This window comes from Aulonocara stuartgranti, assembly GCF_965226115.1.
Source record: "Aulonocara stuartgranti genome assembly, chromosome: 16".
Classification (NCBI taxonomy): domain Eukaryota; kingdom Metazoa; phylum Chordata; class Actinopteri; order Cichliformes; family Cichlidae; genus Aulonocara; species Aulonocara stuartgranti.
Window position 1 is genome coordinate 17,917,299 of NC_138952.1, and position 13,333 is coordinate 17,930,631.

The window sequence follows — 13,333 nt, forward strand, 5'->3', positions numbered from 1 at the left end:
CATGGATTGGCCTCCTGACAGCCCTGAGTCTTATTGAAGCAGTGTGGGATCATCTTCAGAGAGAATGGAAAATAAAAAGACAGCCAACATACAAAGAAGAGCTTTTAATTTCCTTCAAAGAGCTTGGAGAACTATTCCTGAAGACTACTTAAAGAAATTACAAGAAAGCTTGCCTGAGAGAGTTCCCGCTGTGTTGAAGAATAAAGGTGGTCATGCCAAATATTGACTTTCAAGCCTGTTAAAATTGTACAAATATTTCCAATGTATGTATGCACATTTTTTAAGTCCCTGCAGCTATTTCTCATTTTTCTCACCAAATATAAAGAAATTAGAGCTGGAAGTTTTCTAAGATGTGCCTAGGATTGACTGATTACAAATTAATGGTGTCAAAACAATTTTACATAACCCATGTTAAAATATTTTCCAGTATTGTTTTATTTTCTGTGTATTTTATATTTATAGGTGCAGAAAAAGGCAGACAAGCTTGGCGAAGATCTTTTAAGTGAAGCTAGTGAAAGCAAAGGCATATGGGAATCCATAGCAAGGTGCGTAATCTCTTCAAATACAGCTTATATTTGGTTGGCTTTAGGTTTAAAGCCCTTCTCCAGCTGACAGGCAGTAACAGCTGTGAGCTCATTGATGGATTGATAGATGTGCTGATGCGCCTTCCATTTGTCAATTATACATTGCGGTTTCAGGAGATCTTACTCCTCCCCTGGATCCAGACTGCAATATTATGCTGTAAGATCTAGTCTTGCAAAAAATATGTGCTTCTGTAGGTATGTGTGTGCATTTGTGTGTTTTCCTCCCAAATCCTTCCTAACTGTGTGATCCTGTCTCCTCACTTAATGCTTGCTGTGTGAAGTGTTTGGAGCACATTTGAGAAAAGGTAGGCAGTTTTGCTGCAAACCATTTAACACCTAATACCTCTCGTCATACTCATTAGCATGCAGTGTTTATTGGTCGCTTTTAGTGCTCTCATAAGTATTGTAATGAATGGGAATCAGTCGTGATATTCTATTCTAATGGTAATAGTGTAGAAAGGATTTTTTTCTTCTTTTTTTTTGCATTTGTTTATTCATGTGATGATTTTTTTTTCTACGATTTCAGCAAGTCGTGAGGTAATTTGCAGCCTGTATTCATGCGTAAGGTCAACTTTTTTTTTATTGTGTTCACTTGCATATATCTGCACACACACAGCATTAAGCTGTATTGTTCAGAATCAGAAATAATAGTCATAAACAGTGCTACGGGATTCATCACAAATCCTGTTTTGCTGACATAAGTAACATAAAGTAGGAGTGTTTAGCTTGATTTTTTTTCCCCTTGTTCTGGGAATATGTATGTCACCTGTCTGCTGGAACAGAGCAGAAGAGCAGTACCCAGTGCTTTCATATTTCATGTTGGATGGTATTTCACTATGTTTAGCCTACTTCAGCCTCTGATTGAAGCACTGGAGAAGATGTTATATGGGGACTGAAGTTCAGCTGGTGCACTTTAAGCAGGTGGTTAAACCCTGACAGAGTTTGGTAGAAAGAAACAGCTTGTCTGATGTCATCGTTTGTGATCTTTTGTTATTGAGTTTTTGTGCTCTAGCATCAGACTAAATGAGACTCATTAATGATTTATCTTGTGATGACCTTATACCTGCTGCTATACTTAAAAATAGAGTGAATTAATGAGTGGAGAAGCTCTCCTACTGAAAGACAATAGGAGTGAGGGGAAGTTTTTTCAGCTTTGTTGCTTAAGTGGACTTCTTCGCCACAGTGCTGGATCTGTTATGCCTGGAACCTCACATTCAGTAGTGTGCTGTATTTGCTATTGGATTGTATAGTGCTTATCAGGTCTAGATATTATTTGTGGGCCCTATATCCTGGGGTGTTTTTGTATTATGAAGTGTAGCTAAATGTTACCATAAAAAAGTACTTGCAGTCAGAGTTATAACTGAAGTACCAATAAATGATCTAGCATGTCCTTGATGTGCTGGCAGAGGTGCTTGGAGAAGGATCACTGCTGCTAAATAATGAAGCAAATTGAACTGGATGGATTCTTAAGACCATTTCTAACTTAGTTGCATTTATTATCTCATGATAGGCTTATATTTAAATAATGACAATACCCATGCCATTAAAATGTTACATAAAATGCTTAATAAGATGGTTGCTAGGGGGGGAAATCTCCCTTAAGTGGCTGTAATGTATATATCTAAAATTAAAATTCAGTTGCATTTGTAGACGAGAGTGTTTTCTTTCCTCCTTTCAAAACTAGGACAGGCAAGTCTCGAGTCTGTTAGAAGCCTGTTGTCCATAAGAGAGGATATCTCTTCTCATTAACATCCTGCAGAGCAAAGAGTAGAAAAAACAACTGTCTGAAACTGAGGATTAAGAGCCAGCGTGAAGCCTCAAGTTTTGGCTCACATGAATTAATTGTACACATACTGAAGTGGTCATTTGACACTTTTAAACATGTTTAATGTGAATTTCCACCATTATAACAATAAACAGTCGAGTCCTTTACTATTTGGATAGTAACACTATTTTTTTCTTTTGTAATCTTGCCTCATACGTCACCATTATAAAATAAAGATGTGACTGAAGTGCAGTTCTTCTATATTCATTCAAGAGGTATGGGAAAAATCTTGCATTAACTGTTTAAAAATTAAAGCTTTTTTATGCATAGTACTTCATTTTGGAGGGCAATCGACTTAGGAGCAGTTAAACTGTCAAGTGAGGCCATTTATCACAATATTCAAAACTTAATTTAAAATCTGGAGTTGATTCAAAGTGTTGAGCTTGTATTTATTAGCTATTCAGTAGAACTCTTGATAGAAAGTCCAGAGAGAAAAGTATCTTCACAACATCTAACCAAATCAAGTAGTAGAATCAAGAGACACCTTCATGAATGCAAATACAGAGGCCTGACAAGAAGGTTGTAAACCACTGGCTGTGCTAAAGAGCAGGAAGGCCAGATGAAGGAAACAGAACAGTACGGAGAAGGAGGAAAGCAGCATGCCAAACACCAGATACCACATTATCTGTCAAACATGGTGGAGGCAATGCTTTGGCATAAGTATGTGTGGCTGCCAGTGGAATAGAGTCACTAGTGTTTATGCATGATGATAGAATTCTAAAGTGTACAGACTCTACTCTCTGCTTGGATTCAGCAAATTGCTGCAAAACTTATCACTCATTGCTTTGTAGTAGGGCTGCACGATTTTGCATAAAATGAGAATCACGATTTTTTGGCTTAGAATTGAGATCACGATTCTCTCACGATTTTCTTTTCCAATATAAATATTTATTGCACTTATTAACTGCACATCAACTTCGTAACAGTTGAAACTGAACATAAAAACAACAAATGTCTCACGTTTTGTTGTTGCTGCAAAATGTTGTACTGCTTGAAATTCCGTCTCCACCGTTGCTCGACACTGCGTGTATCGAGCAGGTAGTGCAACAATAGAAAAATAGTTGCGGGACGGCACTGTGTAGTGTTTGTCTAGGGTGTTGATCATTTTTCTAAATCCCTCGTTTTGCACAGTGTTGATGGGAGCCATATCTTTGGTCAGGTGATAAGTGATAGCCTCTGTAATTTCTTTGTGCCTGCGGGAGTTCGACGTCTATAGGGAAGCGCTGTATAAGGTTCCCGTTATTGATGTTTGGGTGGTTGACCGGGACGGATTTTCTCCTGTCACTTTCTCGTCATCCCTGACGTGCTCTCCGTTGTTTTTTCCCTGCTAATTTTAGCATCACATGGCACAGCTTCTGTATCACGTGGTATAAGGCTCCGCCCTTTTCATTTGTTGAGCAGGAAGAGTGAGCGCTTGTTTTCATGCAGATTACGTCCCGGATCAAAATGCGGTACAATCGTCGTCGTCGTCTTTTTTTTTCTTTTTTAAATCGTTGTCATTTGGAAATGAGATCGCACATAAGTATGAATCGAGATCGCGATTTTCTAACGATTAATCATGCAGCCCTACTTTGTAGTATAAATTGGTAATGACTGTTATCACCACAAAAGCAACCCAAGAATTTCTTAAGGCAAAGAAATTGGATATTCTTTAATGGCCAGGTCAGTCACCTGTCTCAGCCCAGTGGAACAGCTTTTCAGTTACTGAAGTCAGACCCACAAACAAGAAGCAGTTGAGGACAGCTATTTGATAGCTCAGATATTACAAAGTTAAAATCCCAAGATTTCATCAAAGACGTTGTAGTTTGTGATTTTACCAAAAGATAGTTGATTTAATGGTAACGGTGACCTTAAAGCATGACCTCATTTATATCCTTAAAATAGTTCAAGAGATTCATTGTAAAAAGCTGAAGACGATGTATTTTCCCAATCTCCCAAAGAAACAGTGAGATGCACTCATGTCAGCAAGCATCACTAAGTCTAACATTGCTTTAGAGCAACAACAGGACTGATTCCAAATGCCCCCCCCCCCCCCCCCACACACACACACACACACACACACACATTTTTGCGTATTTTCTTTGTTTCGTTTTGAGTTTGTCATTTAGCTGCCTCTGCCCTTTGTCTCTAGCATGGAAAAAATTAAGTAATTGTTTCTACCCAGCCTGAGGAACTTAGCAGTGTTTGTTATGCTGCACTTAGAAATACCAAGCATGTGGACCACATGGGGTGTGAGAGAGAGCAGCGCTGATGTTACCTGAGGGAGATGTTCAGGTTTTAGGTGAAGGGTGCTGTAAAAAGCACATTTGTGTCATTGTTTTTCTAAACTGATTCTAGATAGCCGGAATAGAAAGTGTTTTCCGTGTATTTATTTGCTGAAATCCTTGTTATTAGGTTATCTTATATTGCTCTGTATATACTGAGATTGAGTAAGGCAAATGTATTGATTCTCCATAATGGAGAAACTGAATGTTATTTTTACCCTGTCATGGTGTGTTGCGCGTGTATATAGGTGTATTAGTAGTTACAATGGGGGCAATGAATGACTCGGTAAATGTCAAAACACCCTGTTCAATCTAAATAGGCAGAGGGCAAACAGAAGTAGAGCTTTGTCCAGTTGGTGTTGTCCACAGCTCAGGATTTATACAGAGCTCTGTGGACCCTTCCAGAGATCCAGATTATCTTGGGTGAGTCAGCCAAACAGGTTCTCACCTGACCCTCCAAAGCTGCTTATCTTGGGAACCCTGTTGTTGTGCTGGAGGCCCTTCATAATGCCTGGCTTAGTCATGGCAGGCAGTCGGCTTCCCCAGATCCCACCGATGTGTGGTGACTACCCAGAAGCCAACTGTTCAACTATCAAGAGTCATACTTTATCTTGAAGAGGACTGCAGGCACATTATTTTCAGAACTACAGATTTAAAATAAGTAAATAAAGGGCCATCGCTGAGTTTGTGTTTTGTGGGTATATCTTTCTTATCGGTAAGATGTGCCTGAAAGAGTTGGTTTTAGAGGACATGCAGGGACAAACTGTATTCTCCCTCCCCTCCCTTCACACCTCCCTCTCACTCACTGGTGTCTTCCTGAAGCCTGGGGGCTGAGGTTGTGGTTGTGATTGAGTGTGGGAGAGACACTCCTTCCCTCATCAGCAGTCTATTACAGACAAGGACACAGTTTGACTGCAGACTCATCTACCCTCCAGCACAAGTCCTGATTTCTGTCCGCTAAATGTGCCTTGCATCATGAACCATTGCTCTTTAGTAGCGGTTAGGGTATGTTGATGCATTCCCAAGTGTGGAGAGTGTCCTTACTTTGGATTTTTCCTGCATTTGTGCCCTTATCTCAGCATATAAATATTTTAGCTCGTCGATTTTTATCTGTTCTTTTACATTTAAGTTAATTAAAAAGCTAACATTTGTCTGAAAGGTAATGTGCTGACTTGCTTGGCATTATCTTCATACGTGTGTTCCACATTACTCTACAAAATCACTCCAATCTTCTGTCTTCACGTTTGAAAAGCTACTAGTCTTTTTTTCTAAAACACTGTTGATTTATTTTTTTAATTAATTAAATTATATAACCTTTATTTATACAGGTAGTCTCAGTTTCTCATTTACAAGAGAGACCTGTGTCCAACAAACAATACAGTTTTTTTTCATCTGCTATGCAACTAATAGAGTACTCATTCCCATACTAGGCTGATTCAGTTCAATTTCCATTTCTTAAAAAAATAAAAATATTTAAGTCATTTAAATCATTCAGTTGTAATCATGGTATTCCTTCAGGGCCATTCTTCATCCAGCCACACAGGGTAGTAGGGCAACGGCCATGTGGATAATTCTTTAAAAAGGGGTCTGATATAATTGCACCTGAACCATCCCAGTTTTAATTATGAAATGAATCTGTAGAAAGCAACAGCATAAAGGTTTAAATAAACTGTGAGGATCATAATTTCAATCAAATCTGGAAGCAATGGAAACATGTTTACAAAAAAATAATTAAAAGAGCTACTATAGATAAGTCTGCATGTTTCTTTGGAAGTCTCTCCTCAGGAAAAGCTGCCACAGACTTTCCACATGAAGAAGACTGTTGCTTTTAAAGGAGATAATGGACACTGATGTGATTGGCTTGATTTTTATCCAAGCCCTAACACAATTAACTATAATGTATGATAATTCATTTTTGCATTACAACCCATTTTCTTTTGAAGTGTCTCAAACGCTACACTGTGTCAAAATTGCACCAGTGAATTGTAATAGTGCACTTACACTTTACAGCTTGAATCATAAAAATGGTGCCAGAAGTATTTGTGTCATCCCTGCCAAAGTCATCAATCCTATGACACGATGCTCTCATTTAAAGCAGGTCATCTATGCATAAATCTTAAGTGATTTGCTTTTCAAATGAATCGTTCACTTTGTATCATGGACTCTGTTAATGTTGTGGGGATGGAAACATGAAGAGCTGAATAATGTTTGCTGGGTCTGTTCTAAAACTTTATTTCAGCCCTCTCGTTGGGAGCCAGCAGGAGCTGAAAATCATATCAAATGTGTTGATTTCCACAGCATTTCCATCCCCATTATTATCATTTTATTTGAATAAATCATCTCGGCGTGTTGCATCGCGTTGCATGGTTTGTTTGAAAGTGTTTTCTGATGGCTGTTACAGCTGCTGTTACCTCTGGCAGTACAAAAGCATGGTGGCTGTTGGCTTAGTTTTGATTTATTGTCACTCTATGAAAAACACGCATCCAATCCAAACACAACTGACTCGTGTATCATGGTCTCATTTACAGCATCACAGGTGGTGGCTCAAAGAAGGATGACGGAGAGAAGAAAAAAGACGACGTTCTGAACATTTTTTCTGTGGCCTCGGGCCATCTGTATGAGCGTTTTCTGAGGTGGGTCAGTTTTACTTTCCAAACACGCACTTCCTTTTCAAGCGCTACACATTGTGTTCCTCTTATCCCTGATCCTCAAACTTAACCTTTTCCCATTCTGTCTCCAATTCAGAATAATGATGCTGTCTGTGCTTCGGCATACACAAACACCTGTCAAATTCTGGTTTCTCAAGAATTACCTATCTCCTTCTTTCAAAGTAAATCTTTACTACATCACATAAATATTTCGCTAGGCAAACCCAGCTTTTGTATTTCATTAATTTGACCTCTGGACTTCATTTTTGCTGTGGTCAGGACACCATCTCTCACATGGCAGAGTCATACGGCTTTCAGTATGAGTTAGTGCAGTACAAGTGGCCCCGTTGGCTCCACCAGCAGACTGAGAAGCAGAGGATTATCTGGGGATATAAGATCCTCTTCCTGGATGTTCTATTCCCTTTAGCTGTGGACAAGATCATCTTTGTGGATGCCGACCAGGTAAAGATCAAACAGAAATGACGTAGGAAACCGCTATATTGGAGTGTGCAACTGAAAGCAAGACTTTTTGAAGTGTCATCTGTTCTTTGGCTGCTTACCAAAGTCTGTCTTTGCTGCGTGTTGCAGATAGTTCGAGCTGATTTGAAAGAGTTGAGGGATTTAGACTTGGAGGGTGCTCCTTATGGCTACACACCATTTTGTGATAGCCGCAGAGAGATGGAAGGGTATCGTTTCTGGAAAACTGGATATTGGGCGTCACATCTGGGACACAGGAAGTACCACATCAGGTAAACTTCTACTAATCATTTGATCTCTGATGTTTTACATTTTGCTGAGAAAATCAGCAACTGCCCTGAATGTTTGCCACTTGCGAATGTCTCTCACTGTAAAATGATGGACTTTAAAATTGTTTGATAATGGCCTTATAACCCTTCCCAGATTGATGGACAGCAACAATTGCTTCTCTAAGATCACTGATGATGTCTTTTCCTCCACTGCATTTTGTTAATTCCTATGCACACTGTTTCCACAATTGGCTTAGTGTTTTTGCTAAATAAATAATGCAATGGATTAATATGGTGTCATACACCTCAGAACTGAACATTTAACTTCTAGTGAGAAGCCGTTTACATAGGTGGGCTTAGAGTTAAGTGCTTTATTTTTGTATACAGTCATGGCACATATAAAATCATAAATCACTGTCATGAATACAATGTTCTGCTCCTTGCTAGGCTTGTGGTATTGAATTCTCCTTCTGTCAGTGTGATGGCTAATCAGACAGCGAGGCAGCCAGTGGATGAACAGAGAGCAGAACGTTTCACTTCACCACCGACTGATAGTGTCGGAACAAGAAAAGTCAGAAAACCACAGCGACCAGCATGGTGCTACGCTCCAAAGAGCAGGACAAAAGCATCAAAGATGAGAGATGATCAGTGAGACCAGGAAAAACACGAGGCATTGAATATCCTCTGGGAGACTTAAATCTAATAAGTGTTAAGTGAAACTACATATTCTGCACCTCTGGGTTTATTAATATAGTGTGTCAGGTACAATAATGTGAATGCGGCTGGGGTATTTATCTTCATTTACTTTTTTTTTTTTTCATTCCGGTGGGATTTCCCCTTTTAGGAAATGGATTTCTAACACCTGCTTTCCATGTCTCCTCTCTCTCTCCGCTCATATTTCTTCCAGCGCCTTATATGTAGTCGATTTGAAGAAGTTCCGTAAAATTGCAGCCGGGGACAGATTACGAGGCCAGTACCAAGCCTTGAGCCAAGACCCAAACAGTCTGTCTAACCTGGACCAGGTATATAACTCAGGCATAGTGCTGTTGGATTACGTGTTGCAGAGTTTGCTCTTTCAAGACTTAATTCGTTTTGTGATATTTGTAGGACCTTCCTAACAACATGATTCACCAGGTAGCCATCAAGTCTCTTCCTCAGGAGTGGCTGTGGTGTGAGACATGGTGTGATGATACCTCTAAAACCACTGCTAAGACTATAGACCTGGTGAGTCGCACAGCAATTAGATTTGACTGCGTAATACTAAATAATAATGTGGGAGGCTAAGCGGGACACACGGTCTTTGCTGAATAATTCAGCTCCAAATGAAATTGTTCCTTTTATTGAGATTGTAAAATCCACAAGTGTCTTCTTTAAGTTCTTTTTGGGTTAACTGAAAAATATCTCTGTGCTACATTATACGCCTTATTATCTGCTTTATTTGTTGTGATAGCGTGCTGCAGCTGCTACAGCTCTAAAATGCAAGAGCATCCTCGCTGCCACAATTGTCCATGAGGCATTGGTATTTAGGAAGCAGCCGAGGAGCAATCCTGCAGCGTCCTAAACTAATTTAGAGAATTACTGGACAGGGTCCAGTAGACTGGAATAGGAAGTATTGTTTCATTGTAGTATAGGTCACCACTTGGTAATTCAGACACAAGACATAGCCTAATGTCCTTTTAACCGAATTGGAAATCAAATTAGGTTTAAATGCCTGTCACAGACAGCGCTGAGAATGACGATCTGACTCGTTGGGAGAGAGCATCACTGGCGGCATGACTGATGTGTTTTTATCTGCTTTTCTCGTTTAGTGCAATAACCCAATGACTAAGGAACCCAAGCTGGTGGCTGCAGCGAGGATTGTGCCCGAGTGGGTTGAATATGACAGGGAGATCAAAGAGCTGCTGAGACGGGTCCAGGAACAGGAAGACACAACAACACAAAAACAGATTCCTGCTGCCTCACAACATAAAAAAGGTTACTAATGATATATTTATAGGGCTACAAAGTCTTTCTGTTCTTCTGCATGGTTATTCTTACCCCTTCTCTTACCACTGTGATCATTCTCTGCATTTCTTTCCAACTTTCTCCCCTCCACACTCTGCACAGCAGACAACCACCGTGATGAACTTTAGTATCTGCCAGCACCACGCTGAAGAGGAAGGAGGCAGGCACCTTTTGCACACAGGCCACCTGTGAAGCTTGAAGACAGACAGTTCCATCTAAACATAGCCATGGAGTGTTACATCTCCAGCTGGAGGAGGATGTGATATTTTCAGACGCCATACCTGCTTCTGCACTCGGTACATCTTAGAGAATCAACACGTGGTGTAATTGTTAACTGCCAGCTGTGAACTCGTGGTGTGCTGAGCACTACAGACACATCTTGTTAAGTAAGTGGTTCCTGAAAAATGAAGCTAAAACAGAGAGTAAAAGCGTGAGGCCAGTAAGGGGCTTTATTAGGTATGTGTTGAAGGACAAACAGTGGGCATTTATTGCACTGATAATGTGAGCAAAGAATTCAATTAGCAAAGGCACATTTCTACAAATCTAATTTAACCTTTCTTTGAAAATTTTAAAAGCTACTTTTACATCTTCTTAATTTATAATTATGAAAACATTAGGACTGAATTGTCAAATGAAAGTTTTTAAAAATTGCTTTTCAAGTTGTTACATAAAAAAGTGTTAAACGTCTTTGAATCTACACACCTGAAATGTAAAGCTCCCCTCGGCAGACATTTAGGAAACAACGTTTCTCCTGCAGCAGTCCCCTCTCCTATTTTTGCCACCCAATGATGTACAGCATGTTCTGAAGGAAGAATTATCCTTCATTATATTATATTACTTTTATTACCTGGCCCAAAAAGACCTGTAATTGGCCATAGGCTTTTGTCCCTGCCTAGATTTTCCAGTCCAGTTCCCTCTCAGACCACAGAAATGACAACACACTGAAAGGATTTTCTGGATACCAGAAAGGTTATCTGCCCAGGCTTTAAATTACAAATTTTATCTTGGTCAGCTGCTTGTCCAAAGACAGGGGGTGTATCTTCAGCTATTGGCGTTATTTTTACATTATTTTGGGGGATAAAATACATTTTTGAACCGTAGCAAACATCGAATATCAGTATACAAACTATGCTGCTCTTGTATTTCAAAGACTGCGCCATGGATCGTAGGTGGGTGAAGGTGTAGTCTTTGTCCCAAGCACATGTAACTCTGTCATCAGTTCTGTCCCCTCAGGTGTAGCCATGCATTCACCTCTATGGTGCAAACCATTGTTTTTTTTCTTTTCTATGATTTAAGGAAACGTGTAACGTCAAAAAAAGAAACTCTAAAAAGTTGTTTAAAATCAATAATTGTTCTTTTGATGTTTTCTCTCGACTCCAAAAATTCTTTTTTAACCATGTGATGAAAAAGTATTGCCTTGTTAGATGGTAAAGTATTAACTTGTTTCTTAAGTTATATCTCAGTGTTTGAGTAAAAGCCCGCATTCGACCTGGAGAGGTGAAGAAAAACATTTAGCTTAAAAATAAATGTAAAAGCAGAGCAGTACAACTGCTGCCGTCTTCGTGTCCCGTGCACACGCTGTGAGACAACTGAGAGCCAGGCAGGAAAAAAAAAAGGTGTGGTGTAACATATGACTTTAGTTCAGCAGCCAGGAGGGGTGTACTGTGAAGCAAGTTTAACATCGCAAGGCTTTTTCTTTGCATTAGCTCACCATAAAAGCTAAAGCCTGAATCAGATATAATCAGAGCGTGATAACAGTGGTTGTAAATGTTATTTGTTAGCCCAGGCCCTTTAACTTAGGCTTCAGGCCTGGGCCCACACTTAAGAAAATGGACCAACTCACTTCAGCCAAGATCGGGGTGTTCTCCAAAGGCTGCTTTTTACTTCTACTGCAAATGCTCTTCTCTGCATTTTCAAGCTTGAGTACACATTAATTTGCAAATAAATCAATAAATTATCTTTTATTGAATGAATTAAGGTAGCCTGCAATTAAATAAAGTCATTACAGTAATCTTTATCTCCAGCTGCACCATTAAACTGATGTAAACATTAATCAGTTAATAGGATGTATAGAATTCTGAAAAGGGCCATCCTGCATAATCAGTATGCAGTTTATTTCTGGTAAATTTCTGGTAGTCGTGTTCTTTCATGATTTTGAAAGCAGAGCACTGCTACTCTTCAGTAAAGGTAAATAAATACTTCCTTAGCCAGTAAAATAGTTATTAAATTGAAAATAGGTTACATTTGTAATATTGACTCAAAAGCCTGGAAACTTTTTTTTATACACCAGTTTTAAAAGATGTCTTTATTTCTGTTTGATTTTTCTGATTTATATATCATATACACATATTCAAGTACTACTTAAGTACCCACTGAAGTAACTACATGGCTACCACCACTGTGGAATGGAGGTGATTATCATTTTGACTTTTTGTTAAAACCTACATTACTGTTATTGACTGAGCTTTCGCTGTGATAAATAGTCAACCAATAATCAAATAACTGCAATACCAACAGTATAAAACTGACTTTGCAGCAAATCAGAACCAATCGTAAGGATATTTATGCATTTTGCGCATCATCAGTTGACTGTATGTGGATTCTGCCGGTTTACTGCTACTGTATTAATGTGCATCTCTGTGGGTTTATATATAACACAGTAATCCCACAGCGGAGCGTCTATGTCATTCTTTACAGCAGCCCGTCATTCAGAACTGTCAAAACTGTGAGCAGGTAAGGAGTTCATTGTAACTAGAGAGCCACCTTGGTGACATTGAAATCTCCCGTCTTTAGTGCCATCATTCTTTTAGCCCATTCATCTTGCTTTGTGGTACATCCCTCAGGCGAGACTTTAATATTACGGATGAAAAACTCCTCATTTGCACACTTAAGGTCACTGTTAATGGATGGTAGGGGATTTTAAGTTATTACAAGATGTTTACATGTTATGAGTCTTCAACTTCACTGTACTTCTACAGTTTTTCTTGGTTTTTTGTTTCAATTCCACAATGAACCAGTTTTGTCTCAGGAATCAACTGTCCCAAGATCAGTGTTGCTGCTGGACTGAAGCAAACGGCAGATTTATGTCTTAAAAGTGAACATTAAAGAAAACGGGCGCAGGAAGGCTGCTCTCAGGGCACCCATCTTTCACTGTGCTGTGTCAAACTGAACTGTTTATATTACTGTTTGGTGGATCAAGAATAAACCTTTGCTACAAAATGTCATTGCAAAAATTGTTTGCGAGTTGTGCTCACCACTGAGG

General features: G+C 39.3%; 1 protein-coding gene across 6 annotated transcripts in view; it reads left to right on the forward strand.

Moving 5' to 3' along the window:
* uggt2 (UDP-glucose glycoprotein glucosyltransferase 2) overlaps positions 1-13,295 on the forward strand; it is a 43,970-nt gene extending 30,675 nt beyond the window's left edge. For 2 of the 6 annotated variants that reach the window (XM_082508189.1, XM_082508191.1), the window contains exons 32-41: positions 463-545; positions 866-889; positions 7,202-7,306; positions 7,419-7,503; positions 7,601-7,783; positions 7,910-8,070; positions 8,975-9,089; positions 9,175-9,291; positions 9,876-10,041; positions 10,174-13,295. In XM_082508189.1, the coding sequence (XP_082364315.1) occupies positions 463-545; positions 866-889; positions 7,202-7,306; positions 7,419-7,503; positions 7,601-7,783; positions 7,910-8,070; positions 8,975-9,089; positions 9,175-9,291; positions 9,876-10,041; positions 10,174-10,199 (1,065 nt within the window). In that variant the 3' untranslated portion in view covers positions 10,200-13,295. Of the gene's footprint in view, positions 1-462; positions 546-865; positions 890-7,201; positions 7,307-7,418; positions 7,504-7,600; positions 7,784-7,909; positions 8,071-8,514; positions 8,776-8,974; positions 9,090-9,174; positions 9,292-9,875; positions 10,042-10,173 lie in introns of those variants that run through there. The other 4 variants (XM_082508192.1, XM_082508193.1, XM_082508190.1 and 1 more) reach the window with 3 other exon arrangements.
* Positions 13,296-13,333: the final 38 nt, after the last annotated feature.